Below are 13,993 nucleotides of genomic sequence, written 5' to 3' on the forward strand. Positions count from 1 at the left end.
AAAAGTTTATGGGGGAGTCAAATGTGCAGCAGCAACACTAGAGTAAAAACTGAGTTTTCTGGGGCAGAGAATTGAAACAAAAGCATGTTGTTTTTTCTACTTGGTTAGGAGGGTTTAATGAATCCCAAGATAATCAAAGCTATTCTGACCAGTAAGTACTTCATTAAAAATGGATACTTAAAACACAGATCATTCATTTAGATGTTATGGCAGAAGACCAGCATTTAACACCATGCCCAGTAACAGCAGTTGCTCATATGCTTATTCATCTTAGCAAGGAGGATCTTAAAAACCATTTACGAATAAAAAATGGGCTTTTAGATCTCTACTCATTTGAACTGTCATCCCCAAAATTCAGTCTTAAAATTGGTGGGCTGTTATCATTACATGCTTCAAGAACAAATAAATGTTTTTTTAAAGAGATGAGACTCAGGATATATAAAATGAAACATTTTTAGATATCATCAATTAAGCAATTTGTTTTATTTTAATATGTTACAGGGGCTTAGTTTTTGCTTTTCTTTTTCTAAGGTGAGAAGGGTAAGAAGAGAGAAAAAAAATCTTATATGAAAAAAATTTTTCTTTTAATTTATCAGAACAAAAAAACCCATGATAATTGTGATTTTTCAAACATGGAGAGATCAATTGGATTTTTTAGCAGAATATTTAGCAGAATAGTGTGATATAACGTCACTTCTTTGATACCAAGAAGGAGAAACATCAATCATCTGAGTTCAGTTCAAATATTTATTAGATCATTCATTTATTAAGAATAAAGGCATGGTGCTAGGCCTTGGAGATATAAAAGAAAATAAAAATAGTCCTTTCCCTCATGGAACTTCCACTACTAAAAGAGACAGAACCATTCAGGGGTAGGTAAATAGCAATTTTTTTTTTTTAAAGCAATGCAATATAATTAGTCACAGACCACAGATATAGAGGTAAAAGAGATCTGTGCACCTGATGACTTCCAAAGATCCTTGTAACTCTAAATCGTTTCCCATGAACAGGTAGGCCAGAAAGCTAAAAATCTTGGCCAGCTTCAGGCAGGGAGCACATGACAAAGACTAGATTCAAACCCAGGACCCTCTGGTTCTGAGTCCTGTATTTTTCCCCAAAAGATAGTGAGAGATGCCAGTGAAATTTACATTGAAACTAAGGAAATAAACATAGTCCCTAAGTGGCTATTTAGGAATTTAAGAGTACACCAGGAATCATTCTCGAATGCTCAGGGTTGAATGCTTTCGAACAGGTGCTTTTTTAAAATAGGAGTGTAAAAAGCTTATCCTAGGGATAAAGCTTCTTTTGAGTTCAGCTAATACTGCTTACATGATATAAACTCACTTACTTCATTCATTTCTCCCCAGCATTTTGAGACCTTTAGAAAAACATTCAAAGACTGTAAAAGATTAGATCAGAATACCACAAAAGTCCACTTGCAAAAGTGATAAACAGCAGATATTTACTATGAAGAGATATCACACAGTCTCCTTCCATCTTGAGTCCCCACGCTTGCCAAAACAAGCTATCAGAGAACACTGATTGGCATCTGCATCCTGCCTCAGGACAAACATTTATTGTAATGTACCAATCAGTTTGGGCACCCCGGGCTTTGCATCAGTTATGCCAGGTTAGAAGGGGGGGGGGAAGAGAGAGAGAGAAAAGAGAGAGAGAAGAGAGAAGGGTGGGGGAGAGAGAGAGATGGGTGGGGGAGAGAGAGAGGAGGGGGGGGGGGGGGGGGGGGGGAGAGGGAGAGAGAGAGAGAGAGAGGGAGAGAGAGAGAGAGAGAGAGAGAGAGAGAGAGAGAGAGAGAGAGAGATGAAGAATTACTACCCCAGAACCAGAGTTCCCTCCCGTTGTCATTACAAAAAAAAAAAAAAGCCCAGACAGTAGTAAGAGGAAGCATAGGATATTCATCCCTTTAAAAAAGACCCCTCTCTAATCATACAACAACATACAACAATTATTAGTAGCAATCCACACAATAAGAGTACACAGTGCTAATTAGCTCATCTCAACAGTCTTACTACTAAGTAGTCCAGTATTTCTTTTCACAGTTCTATGGTCCTATAATATCTGAAATTAGTACTACTGGCTAAAGATCACCTCAATTTTTTCCAAAGCCAGTAATAATAGTGTCAAACATCAGTCCACAAGTCTGCTCCTCTTATCCTCCTGTTTTGGGAAAGAGATAGTGGTGCAAGCCGGGAGTGCTTACAGATCACGGGTGCTGCACCGATACACCGAATTAATGTATATTAATTAGGTGGGTTCACCCAGCACCTAATGTAAAGGGTTCAGAGGAGACAGACAGATATGGTAATGAGAAAGACCTGAAGTCCAAACTCATCCAAGGTCCTCCCTGCCCCTTGGTGTAATCACCTTTCTGAACCTCATTTTTCTCATCTGTAAAATAGACAGGAGGATTTAGGAAGTGTCCACCAAGTGCCAGCCATTGTACTGGGCTCTGGGAATTCCAAGACAGGGAAAGAAGCAATCCTAGTGGTGGGAGTTTCCATTGTGATGAGAACATCTCACATGAGTGCTGAAAACGAAAACATGGATAGAAAGTCGATAAAAGAGTTTTGCAAACTTTCAAGTACCATACAAGTGATAGTCAACGTCATTGTACTCTACTACAACAGTCCATAACTCCTGTGCATTTTGCCAGACTTCCAACAAAGGGCACCGAGAAGTTTGGTTTGGGGTTATTTTTTCCTCTCTTTAGATATTAAATCACTTATGGAAAAAGCCTGCCTGGCTTTCCAGCCCAGAAAATCCCAAGGGAAACAAGTCCTCAGTCTTCTAAGAGCTAAACTTTCCCTTTGTCAACAAGTTGAAAACTGCAGATGGGAGACAAATGGCCAAAGAGAAAGACTGTGTGATATAGTGGAGTCAGTGGTTCTGGCTTGGAGTCTGTCATGAAGGGCCATCCGGCTTATTTGCCCCCTTACAAGATGCTGTCCCCCTCAGGCCCCAGAGCAGGGGCTCCTCTGACACCCATAGGAAGGGGGTCTCTAAACTTGATACTTTCCCATTTATGTACAAACAAAAAGTCTCACTCTTTATTCATTTCCCAAATGCATTTAACAAAGACAGTGTGAGTCACAAAATCCTCAGCTGGAAGTAAGATGGGAGAGATCACAGAGGACACATGGCCCCAAGATAGGAGACTTGCCCGAAGGGTCACATTGCTCAAGCCCCAATTTGAACCCAAGTGTTGACTTCAGATCATTTGGTTCCCACAAGTTCACACCAGACTTGAAAGCTATCCTATATGGCCCAACTGATGAAGTAAGCAGAAGGAAAGCAGACATGGGAGGGAAAACATTAAAGATATGGCCATGAAAGGCAGGGATAGAGTACAGAATAGCTCAGAACATAATGACTTTCCCAGAGAGGCAACCTGCTGTCTGAAGCCTCAGGAAAAGACCGCGAGCTGAATACCTCTGTACCCCTGGGCCTCAGTTTCCCCTTTGCTGAGATAAAATGAAAACTTGGGATTCCAAGTCTAAATGTCTGACCCCAATATCTGGAAATGAGATCCTTTCCTCTCCTCCTTCCTCTTAAGAGCTGTTATGACTTTTCAGAAGTCTCAATCTTCTCTGGGTCCCCATTTCCCCCACCTTTATGGATGAGAAGATTGTTTTACAAGGCAATCAGGATTAATGGCCTTGCCCGGGTCACACAACTAGTAGGTATCAAGCTCTCCTGAAGCTGGATTTGAACTCCCATTCCTCGGACTCCAAGGCCAATGTTCTATCCACTGTGATATACAATCACTTAACCAGTGATTAAGGCTAGGTAAGAAATAAAGGAGAGTATGGCCTCTTTTACTTAGTCACACACACAGAAAAATCCACATACAAGTGTGTTTATTTTATATATATACACATATGTATATACAAACATATATATATAAATGTAGGCACTCCCATACATATAAAAATCTCAATCTGAGAGAGGAAAACTCTCCGGGTTTCTGGCCAAAACAGAAACAATGGCTATTTACATTCACTCTGAGCCAATCAGGGCCCAAATAATGGCAGAAAACAGGAGGCATCCTGAGAGCCAAACCAGGCTCTTAGCTAATCAGATTTTAAGGTCCGCAAAGCACTTTACAATATGTTACCTAATGTGATCCTCACAACAACCCTAGTATAGCCCTATTTTTATATATAAGGAAACTGAGGCTAGGGGTCCTTCGGCTTTCCAGGGTTACACAGTTGGCAAATGTCAGCAGCAATATCTGAAACTGCAGCCTTCCCAACTGTGCGGCAAGCTTTCTTAGTCACCTGGCTGCCAGCATCTGGGGACAATGCAGGCTTTGAAGTGAGGGGGGTGCAAAGTTTGACTTCTGCTCCCAGGCTGACTAGCTAATCAGCCACTCAAGAAGCATTTATTAAACACTCATACTTTACCACTGAATTAGGGATACAAAGAGAAGCCAAAGAAAACTCCAATACCCCACCCCTACCCTCCAGCCACACAGTACCTGCCTTCAAGGAGCATAAGCTCTAGTTAGGTGATTCCCTTGGGCAAGCCACTTAACCAATTAAGCCTCAATTAATTTTCTAATCTGTTAAGAGTTAATTAGAATTGTTTGTCCTACCCCAGGAAGAGGCTGGGATTCATACAAAGAGAATGAGACATAAAGGTACACATTTTACAAACCTTACAATAAATGTCAAATATTATTATGTTTATAATCATCTAAAATCCAAAGAATTTTAATGGATTGGCAATGAGAACATTTCCATTTCAAACCCTGACCCTTCAGTGCTGCAGGAGCTGGCTGCCCCAAATTCAGAATCCTGGAGCCCAGGGCTGAAAGCTAGCCAACCCCATAGTACGAGATGAGGCCCTCAGTTAGTTAAGGAAAATGTTCCCGATCTTACTGCTGGGCCAGCCAGGTCTCCAGACTCCTGGGGATTCTTGGGAGTCAGACCCGGGCTTTTGGTTTTCTATAAATGGAAAACAACAACAACAACAATTTATGGAGGTGGCCACCACTAGGGAAAGAAGCCATTTTGCTGGCCAAGGAAAGGTCGGCCAATTGGTACTGTGTCCCAAGCCTTGGGACATTTCATAATTTTCTCCCAGGCTTACAGAGGATCCAAGAATGTGTGTCATGGGTGCCTTGCACCATCGCACAAGCAGAATGACTTCAGAGATACCTACTCAACCCACAAGCAGAGACACCTTGAGAACCGACATGGGCTTTTATCCTCTTCTCCAAAGTCCTTCAGTTCTTGAAACTGAGATTTCCCCAAAGTTTGAGAGCATTTCCTCCTCGTCAATCTATTAGCAATCATTTCTCAAGTACCCGTTTTTGTGACTTGATACTACAAAGACAAAAATGCAACAGTTCCTGCCCTCCAGAAACTTGCACACTACCAGACATCCATAGGGCACTTCGTATATGCAAAATACAAAATAAATGAACAGCTGCAGGAGAATGGCGAGGGAAGCTTCGTGAAGAAGGTAGCATTTGAGTAAAGTGTGAGGCACAGAGGAGGTGAGAGGGAGAGATCCCTGCAGATGTGGAAGCTATGCAACTCTGTGCCTTCCCTCATACCCAAGAATGCCCTCCCACCCACCTTTAGAAGACAAAAGAGGAGTCCTTAAGTTTGGAAAGGTGGGTTAAAACGCAGCACTTGAATTTTCTCCTGATTTATTGTCCAAATCAAAGTGAGAAACAAAGTTTCAAAGTTCTGTCTCCAACCAAGCTGGGACTGAAAGGCCACTCAAACCAAGGCTCTGGAAAGCAAAACTTCAAAGGAGGGTTTGGAACAAAGTAGCAATATCCCACTTGCATATAATGTAGCAATCTGGCTATTTGCACACAATGTCGCATGGAGACTGGGAGCATTTCCCAAAGCTCTTTATACCCCATCCTCACTCCAGAGAAAGGCTAAAGCCCTCTCGGCACCTCGTGGTGACACGGGAGCCACCTGCCAGTGGCTGCTGGGGTTTGTCTAACTCCATAGGTCTAACTATAGAATGGGAAAAAAATGCCATTCCTAGAATGGCATTTTTAGGACCAGACCAGTTTTAACTGCGCTCTGAAGAGCAACTGCTGAGATGGAAGCTTGGATTTTTAAAGGGGGAATCTTCAGATCTAACCTGGATTCGAATCCTGATTACTGTTATCTTCCCATCCTGCCATTCTCTTGGGTGAATGAAGAGTTTCCTCATTAGCAATCCTGCCCCACTAGAGGGATGAGCAGTAGAAAATAAAAGAATAAATCTGTGTCAGAAGGAGGAGTTCTAATTCAGAGAAGCCACTAAATATTTGCATGACTTTGGGCAAGTCACTCTAATCTCAGGAGGGCCTCAATTTCTTTGTCATTGAAATGAAGGAGACAAACCACTAGATGGCCCGAGTTTGCTTCCAGCTCCCAATCGATGATTTTATAATATCCCAGCCAAAGAGGGGAAGAAGGCATTTATTTGTTGTTCACTTGTTTCAATGGCGCCCTTCACTTTGTGACCTCACTTTGGGAGTTTTTGTTTTTTTTTTTTGGCAGTTGGACCAGAGTAGTTCGCCATTTCCTTCTCTAATTCATTTTCCAGATGAGTAAACTGAGGCAAGAAAGGTCAAGTGAGTTACCCAGCCAGGTTGTCAGAAACCAGATCTGAAACTCAGGAAAATGAGGGTAGAAACTCTATACACAGGGCCCCCTAGCTGCATTGAAGAACTTTTTAGATACAAACATTTAGGTCATGGCTTTTCTTGCATCTGAATGGACTGTTATAACAGGGACACAAGCGGGGTGGATGAAATACACAAATGTTTACTTCCAAAGTCATCTCCCCAAAGTCAGCTCATGTAGAAACCAGGTCCTTAAGCTCTGCTTTTAATCAGAAACACAAAGTGGGGTTTGCTCAGGACTCCAGCCCCCGCACCAACCCGGCGAGCTCTTCCCATCTGCACCTGGCACATTTAAGTAAAAAGCTTTTGCTCCTCAGAGCTCAGCACTGAGGCTTTATGACCACAGATAATGTTCTAATGTGAATCAGACTTAAGAGTTATTAAATAGCTTTTGAAGTCCTCCTATCAAGCAGCTTCAAAGTGAGTGCTAGAAAGAGCTTTAAGTCCAATTATTCAACAGGCTGAGCAGTTCAGCTGCTTCCTAAGTTCTGAGAAGAAATGTGGCCACTGGCTCCCTGCCCAGGGTCACCGATTGCTTTGGCTGGTAGGTTCTGCCAACCTATCTGAAGGAACAGTGTGGGTATGTGTGTGTAAGTGGCCGAAGCATGCTCACTCATTCGACACAAGTTCTTATCGGCATTATTGCTACTCAACTGGTTCTCATCTTTTACCATACACTTCAGGTATCCGGGGGGACAACTTGCTACCTGGCCCTGTTGTTTTCTACTTGCCGTGCTGTGGACACAGGTGGGCTAAGTAACTTTTGGTAGCTGGGAAATATGGAGGTTCACTGAGAGTACCAAGTCAGGGCAGCTTGCGTAGCAGGCAGAAAGTCAAAGATTCTATAGGTCAACAAATTCCCCATTGATGCTGACTATTTTCTAAGCTTTCCATTCCACAGATTTAGTATCCTCTAATTAAAAAGCAATCACCTAGCATTTATTAGGGGCAGCTATGTGGCACAGTGGGCACAGGAAAACTCATCTTCCTGACTTCAAATCTGGCGTCTGGCCTCTCATCTCAAACACTTATGAGCTGTGTGACTTTGGGCAAGTCCCTTCACTATTTGCCTCAGTTTCCTCATCTGTAAAATGTGCTGAGAAAGTATCAAAGTATCTTTGCCAACAAAATCCCCATGTGCGATCATAGAGTCAGACATGACTGAAAAGGGACTAATCATCAAAAAGCACTTATTAATCACTATCTGCAAGGTTCTCAGTCCTATTATAGTACTATCATTGAACTGTTAAGTAGTATTAGGTATTAGTATTTTTTAATTATCAGACAGAGAGCCTATCACCACGTCTAGAAAGCTATCCCAAATCATTAAGGCCTGAGTTCAAATCAAGGTGCTAAAATAATTTTCAGACATGAAAATCAGAAGATGCAGAGAAATGTAGAGAAAATACAAAAAGAAATGTTGGGTGTTTCTATTCATTTGCTTTTCTTTCTCATACTTAAATGCTTATAATAAATCCTTTTTCATTCATCAAAGTTCCCTCTAGAAAGGAAAGGTAGACTCCCTTCTGAAATGACTAGGATAAGAGAAAAAACATCAACAGAAATTATAAGAAAAAACACAAAGTGATTGTTACTAAAAGCTGACATTTATTTAAGTCTTTAAGGCTGGCAAAACTCTGTCGGTACCTCACATGGGATCCTCACAAGAGCTATTTATTCACTCAGCCCCAAAATATGTTAATGCTGGGTCTTCAACCCTGGGCAAAAAGGTCAGCTCTTAGTCAAGAAGCCCCTACTATGTGCCAGGCACTGCTAACTGCTGGGAATCCAAAGAAAGGTAAAGATACACCTTTCATGGAACAGATGAGGAAGCTAAAGCTCAGATCTGCACCGGGTCTTCTGATCCCTAAGAGTCAGACATTATTACAAAGGTCACAGGCAATCCTCAGGAAATCTGCAACACATATCTATAGTTTTCATTATAACAATTTTCTCTCTCTCTCTCTCTCTCTCTCTCTCTCTCACACTCACACACACACACACACACACACACACATACACACACCCTTTTGCTATCTCGTTTTTTCCATTAGTAAGGCAAGTTTTCTTTTCCTTAAGATTGTAGAGGAATCTTAAGAGTCCAATTACCGATTTGGAAACTGAGACCCAGACAGGTTCAAATGACTTGCCCCAGTCATGGTATTAAAATGCAAGAGAACTTGAACTGGGTCCTCATGACCCCCGCAAAGGTTCACCTCTTTTCCCGACCCAGTCTTCTTCTCTAACATCCAATGTAGTGCTTGCCAAGAGGCCCCTTTGTACTAAGCCAGTGCCCTGGAGCTATTTGCCAGAGCTGCCCTACAACAAATGTCCTGGCCTCTTGGACACCCGGCTTTCAAGGGGGTAAAGGCAGCCCATAGAAAATATTTTATGACATTACAGATAATTCCCATTAGCTGCTGAGGATAATTCATTCTACTGTTTTAATCCCTTCCTAAAACGGAGCTGTCATGAGCCAGCCTAAAAAGCAAGATTTCTAAACCATGCAAGGGATTCCAAGTCCTAAACGAACCAATCTGTGGTTTCAAATGCTGTTCCTTTTCAAAAATGATCTTTGCAAGTTTCCATAAATATAGCCCACTAGAGACAGGTCTTGATATTAGACTACTTATTGAAATATCTATGAAGTGTCTTTAAAAAAAATCCTTCTTCTGAATTTACAGAGTCATCAAGACAAACATTGTAAAAATCCACCTTATTTTCAAAAAAAAAAAAAAAAAATTTAAAACTAAAACTTAAGTTTGGAAAATCCTGTCCCGGTTTTAGTCTAAAAGCCTAAATTAAGTTTCTTCCTAATTTGGTAACTATGGGGACTGTGCAACTTTATTAAACTTCGATTTCTTCATGTGTGAAATGATAGTAAACTTGTACTGAAATACCATATAAATGAAGCTTATTGATATTCAATGTGTGGGAAACTCCCTTCACCAAGTATGATAGCAATCATTTATAATTTAGGAGATGGGGGTAGGTATTAGTGATCTGAAGTTAGAGAAAAATAAAATTTAGATTTCAAAGGGAGTTCTGCTCAGAGGCCATCTAACAGAACCTGAACTTTTACAGATAAGGAAACTGAGGTTAGAAGGACGGAACTGTTGCCCAAAGTCACACAGGAAGTATGAGACAGAGCCAATTTTGAACCCAGGGATCCTCCAAGATGGCCCATGATCACAAAGCTGTTTAAAAAAAAAAAAAAAAAAGGTATAGAGGTATAATTAAGACCCAGATGTTCTGCTCCAGATTCTCAAGACCAGAACATGGCCACACTGCTCCTAGCTAGCTAAGGGTAAAGATTAACCCTCAAGAAGGTAACATCAGCCAAGGCTCAGAAACTTATAACCAAGAGCAGTGTCCGAGGCACTGGAAAGGGGGGAAGAGGGGAAGAGGGAGAGGGAGATAAGAGGCTATAGCCAGCTAGCATCATGAATGGGATTCATGGGCAAGGCAGCTCTCTACCCCTACCCCACACTACCAGGCACTGAAACTGAGACTTTAAAATGTTAACAGGTATTTGTGTTATGAATGATACCCCTGACTAGTGAACACAACTGTATTCCAAAATTACATGGACAAAGCCATGACCATATTAGGTCTTATGATCACATCATTTTTTTTTAAACTAATGTCCTCCTGACCCAAGATCAAACAAGTACTTTGCACTATACCAGATGTCAAACTAAGTAAATTGCTATCAATTCTGCAATCTCCTTGTTTCATTAAAAAAAAAAAATTAAACCTGTCAACTATGGCTCACCCTGTTGCCCCAGGGAAGTGGACAATATTTTGACTTAAAGGACTTGAGTTCAGATTCTGGCTTTAATTGTTACCTGTTTCATCTTAGGCAAGTCACTTGTCTCCTGAACTCAGTTTCTGAATCTGTCCCATCCAGTTCTCAGACTGTAAGTGATCCTTGCTCTTGGACCTCCCAAGCCCTTATCTTTCCCCAACCTCCACTATCAGAGAATCAGGGGTTTTGAGTCCTCAGCACCAAAGAATAGCATGCTATACACAGCAAGTGATTAATATGTGCTAGTTGGGCTGGCCGGGGATCTGGCCAGAGACCAAACTGAGCTAAGGATTCAAGTCATTTGCCCAATGGATGGATGGGTGGGTGGATGGATGGATGGCTGCCTCTTACACAACTTCTCATTAACTACTCTGACTACTGAAAGCAAGACCCAGATAAGCAACAGAAGATATTCAATATTTATTATGAGATGACCTAGACATGGACATCCATTTGGAGGAAACTAAGATGCTTCTGACTTTACCTTATTTCAACACAAGCCCAATTTAAGAGTCATTTAAGCATGTTTTAAGAGCACTGGATCAGGAATCAAAGGCAAGGGCACACAGTGCAAAGGACTGGTCAATTCTGCAAGACTGGGAAAGACCTATTAAGTTCAACTTCTGTGGGGTTTTACCTATCCTCCATACGCTTAAAAACATATTAAAAAAAAAAAAAGACTATAAGAAGGACCTGGATTTAAGTCCTGATTCGAACACTTTATAGATGGTCATTAACTTCTGCCTCAGTTTCCTCTTCTGAGAAATGACTGATTTGTCCAATACATCCTAAAGAGTTTTTGTAAACTCTAAAGTTGGACTATCCTTTGTAAGTAAATAAAATGAAGGGAATAAAATTGACAAGATCATATCCTCGGTACAATTCAGGGAGTCAAAAATTCAAGTACCACTGGGAATAAGAGAGTCCCCCCAAGACTGAATCTAACTTTTCCAGACTTAACTGGGTGTTCTATCATTTCAGTTCATCCCTAGAAACACATTTTTATTCATTCCCCACATCAAGTACAAAACAGGAGAACTTTTTCTCAGGTCAATCTACAGGTGTTAAATCTCCTCTCTCTCTCTCTTTTTAAAATCAGCTTTGGGGTTTTCGGGGGGGGGGGGGGGAGGGGGTGGTCTTTGAGTTCCTGCCACCGAATTCGTTCTTCTGCCAGAAGCAGCTTAATAAATGAAAGTCTAAGCAGATGGGAATTTCTATTAGCACCTCTTTTTATATTCAAGAAAACTTTCGATCCATTCCAGAGAAGAATGGGTAGCTGGCAAGTTAGCCATTATGAAGCAAAGGCCAGCTAATAGCGCCAGTTTACCCAAAGGCTGAAGCATTCAGAGAATAGAGGTAACTATAGAAATGCCAAGTACTGGTGATTAGGGCATCCTTATTCAACCCAAGATGATGGAAGATTTTTTTTATTATTATTATTCTTACAGCTGTAACGAGTCTTTGCTCCCATTCATATGGATTTTTTTTTTTCATTTTACAGCTATACCCCCTTAAATTTCAATCGGCCCAGAGGGAGATCATTAACAGGGGTCACGAATCTGCCAGCAGTCTCTCTATAAACTCCCCGCGGTGTCGGGGTACCATCCTGAAAGGAGCAGAGACAACTTTCTTCGCGGGACACAGACTTAAATTAGCAGAGTCACAGCTGTCCGGGACAGAGCATGAAACTAACCAGCAGGTCACCGAAAGGGGGAGACCCACCTTAGGGTGGAGGATCCTAAAGAAGCATCATCCTGTCTCCAAGGGGATGACTGAGGCGGGGGCCCAGTCCTGGACAAGGGAAGCTCGCTTGGGACTTGGGACACCTTGATTTGGGACTAGGGGGGCTGCGTTTCCACTAATCTAAAGAGACTCAAACACGCTCTAATAAATAATGTAAAAGGGAGGTGGGGTGGGCAAGAGTGGGGTGATCCTGATTCATTACCCACTCGCGGCACAAGCTAGGTCGGGTTACAGGAGCCACAGACAAGCGGACACACACACGCACTGCGGCTTGCATGCATGCACGCTTGCATCCCCGTGGACCCCACCCTCAGGGCCCGCTGCTGGGAGCGGGGGACACTTACAGTGTGACAGTCCACGGAGGGAGATCCTCGGGCAGCGCGGTCAGCCCCAGTCCGCTGCAATCCAACAGGGCCCCGGTGCAAACGCAGTTGGAGGCGCAGGGCGCTTCGGGCCCCGGGGCGGCCGCGGCCAACAGCAGCCGCAAGCCGAGGGCCAGCAGCAGGCGGGGGAACGGCCACCGCGGGGCCCCGGGGCCTCCCCAACTGCGCCCCGCCATCTTGGCTTCGGCGCGGTCCGGTCCGGCCCGGCGGGGTAGGGACGGCCGGTGGGAACTTCGAGGGGTTCTCGGGGGAGCGCAGGCACAGGTCTGGGGCGAGAGGCTGGCGGGTCCGCGGCTCGGCCCCTCGGCGTTAGACGCCCAGCATAGCCTCCGGACGCAAGTCTTGTGGCCGGGCCGAAGTGCCCGGAGTCCGAGAGAACAAGCGAGCGAGACTGGACGCGGGGGCGGGATCCGCGCCCTCCTCCTCCTCCTCCTCCTTTTTCTCCGCTGCTTCTTCCTCCCGGGACTGTTTCAGTGGTCCCGCCGCTCAACTAGCCCACCGCCCAGGGCAGGGGGAGGTCCGCGCCCATCCGGGCAGGGTCGCCCCCAGTCCGAGCTGCCGCAAACCGGGCGAGCGAGCGCCGGTCCTCGTTCTCTTCCCGCGGCCGTCAGGGCTCCCGCACAAGTGGCTCAGTCCCGCAGTTGCCCAGCCGCTCCGGGCATCGTCTCGCTCCGCGCGCAAGCTCTCGGCTCCCGCCCGACTGTGGAGCAAGCACCGCTCGCCTCTCTTGGCGGCAGACCTCCGGGCCGGGCTCGGCTCCGCTTTGCACGGCTCAACTCCGCTCCGCTCCGCTCGGCGCACGGCGCAGCCTGGCCCCGGGCTGGGCTCCGCGCGGCTCAGCTCGGCTCCGCTCCGCTCCGGGCACAGCTCGACTTGGCAGCGCCCACGACTTGCCGCTCGCCTCGCGGTGCACGGCTCGGCTTCCTGCACGGCTCTGCCCCGCTGCGCTCGGCTCCGCTCCGCTGCGTGCACGGCTCTGCCCGCTCCTGCACGGCTCTGCTCCGCTCCGACCCCAACACCGCTCAGCTCGGGTCCCGCTGCGCCAGCCCCGCGCGCCCAAACAATCGCTCTCCCAACTCTCCCAGGTCACCGCAGCCCCGCCCCCCCGCCGCAAACGCCGCCGCCGCGCGCCCGGGCCGGGCCCACGTTGGATACATTGCAACATGCCCCGGCTCCGCCCCCCAGCTCACTCCCCATTGGGCCGGGGCCCAGAGTCCCGGGGCCTCCGAGCCCCGTGGCCGTCCGATTGGCCCGGAAACGGGTGCCGATCCCGCCCCGCCCTTCCCGGGCCCCACCCCCTCCCTTCCCCGCCCTGGGGCTCGGAGCCCCCACTCTCTTTTCCCACCCAAGGTGTGAAAGACTAGGGAATGGGGAGGGACTCTTCCCCCATCCCCACCCCCTGCT

At 45.1% G+C, this 13,993-nt stretch overlaps 1 protein-coding gene across 1 annotated transcript in view; it reads right to left on the reverse strand.

Moving 5' to 3' along the window:
- LRIG1 (leucine rich repeats and immunoglobulin like domains 1) overlaps positions 1 to 13,767 on the reverse strand; it is a 128,638-nt gene extending 114,871 nt beyond the window's left edge. The window contains exon 1 of the mRNA XM_031953708.1: positions 12,551 to 13,767. Within this exon, the coding sequence (XP_031809568.1) occupies positions 12,551 to 12,765 (215 nt within the window). The 5' untranslated portion in view covers positions 12,766 to 13,767. The remainder of the gene's footprint in view (positions 1 to 12,550) is intronic.
- Positions 13,768 to 13,993: the final 226 nt, after the last annotated feature.

This window comes from Sarcophilus harrisii, chromosome 1 (genome assembly GCF_902635505.1).
Source record: "Sarcophilus harrisii chromosome 1, mSarHar1.11, whole genome shotgun sequence".
NCBI lineage: Eukaryota > Metazoa > Chordata > Mammalia > Dasyuromorphia > Dasyuridae > Sarcophilus > Sarcophilus harrisii.